Source organism: Vombatus ursinus, unplaced genomic scaffold, assembly GCF_900497805.2.
Source record: "Vombatus ursinus unplaced genomic scaffold, bare-nosed wombat genome assembly UNPS02009573.1, whole genome shotgun sequence".
NCBI lineage: Eukaryota > Metazoa > Chordata > Mammalia > Diprotodontia > Vombatidae > Vombatus > Vombatus ursinus.
The window spans coordinates 5,398,823-5,399,882 of record NW_020949351.1 but is presented as its reverse complement, the minus strand read 5'-3'; the positions used below and the strand labels follow the sequence as shown (position 1 = coordinate 5,399,882).

General features: G+C 45.3%; 1 protein-coding gene across 1 annotated transcript; it reads right to left on the bottom strand.

Moving 5' to 3' along the window:
• Positions 1 to 439: 439 nt before the first annotated feature.
• LOC114035907 (40S ribosomal protein S26-like) lies at positions 440 to 787 on the bottom strand. The gene has a single exon (XM_027852299.1). It carries the CDS (start codon positions 785 to 787, stop codon positions 440 to 442), a length of 348 nt encoding a protein of 115 aa, XP_027708100.1.
• Positions 788 to 1,060: the final 273 nt, after the last annotated feature.

The window sequence follows — 1,060 nt, the reverse complement described above, 5'->3', positions numbered from 1 at the left end:
CACTGAAATGTTCACCTGACCTGTGGTAGAGCCTTCTAAAGTCATATAGGTATGATCAGCAGCAGTTGACCCACTGTTTCTTGACCCCGACATGGTGATGTCATTTTGATCCTCTTTGAGCACAGACAACAACAACCAACCCACACATTCTAAGAAACTTTAAGAGACAGATGTTTGAATAAATGTTTAGCGAACACATGAAGCCAGTTTGTTTCAGATTTACCTATGAACCTACTGAAAGGGATGGAGGGAGGAATTGGGAATGAATACTTTTGTTTTCTTATGGTGCTTGAGACTGAAGATGATCTGACAATGTTTCTGATTTCTTAGGACTCTTTCTTTCTTTCTTTCTTTCTTTCTTTCTTTCTTTCTTTCTTTCTAGACCAACCATTTTATTTTTCTCTGATCGGTTCAGGAATGTTGATGGGCAGATAGCTCTTTACATGGGCTTTGGAGGGGGTCTGGGGGCAGCACCGGTAGGTCTGAAGCGGGGTGGCGGTGTCTGATCCTTTCGTGCCTCCCTAGACTGATTCCTCACTACCTTGCTGTGGATCGCGCAGTTCACACAATAATGGAGTTTCACATGCAGTTTGGGCAGCACATGGGAGTCGAAGACGCTGGCGTCGGAGATGTCCCTGACGGTCGCGGCTTCCACGATGCTGCGGATGCCGAACTTCTTGATGGCCTTGTCTTTGGGCACGCAGCGGGCGCAGGTGGCGCAGCGCCTGGACTGCACGTGACCTCGGCCCTTCTTGGCGCGCCCGTTGTTCCTCCTCTTCTCGGTCATCTTGGAAGCCAGGAACTGAAAAAACAAGAACTACTTCTTAAGATTGATCTGTCTACCACCAGTGTTCCACACTGGATAGATATTGAACTAACCTAAAGTATTTGCCTGTCTTCTGATTGACTTCAAGGAAGCAGCAAATCTAATAATCTGTAGCCCTCTGAATTTTATCACTCATTAGTTACTTTCAGAAACTGAACCAAGAAGACTCTTATCTCTCACAAATTTATCTCTAAAGAAGGTGTCTTCTCTCTTTTCCAAGGGCTATATACTTTT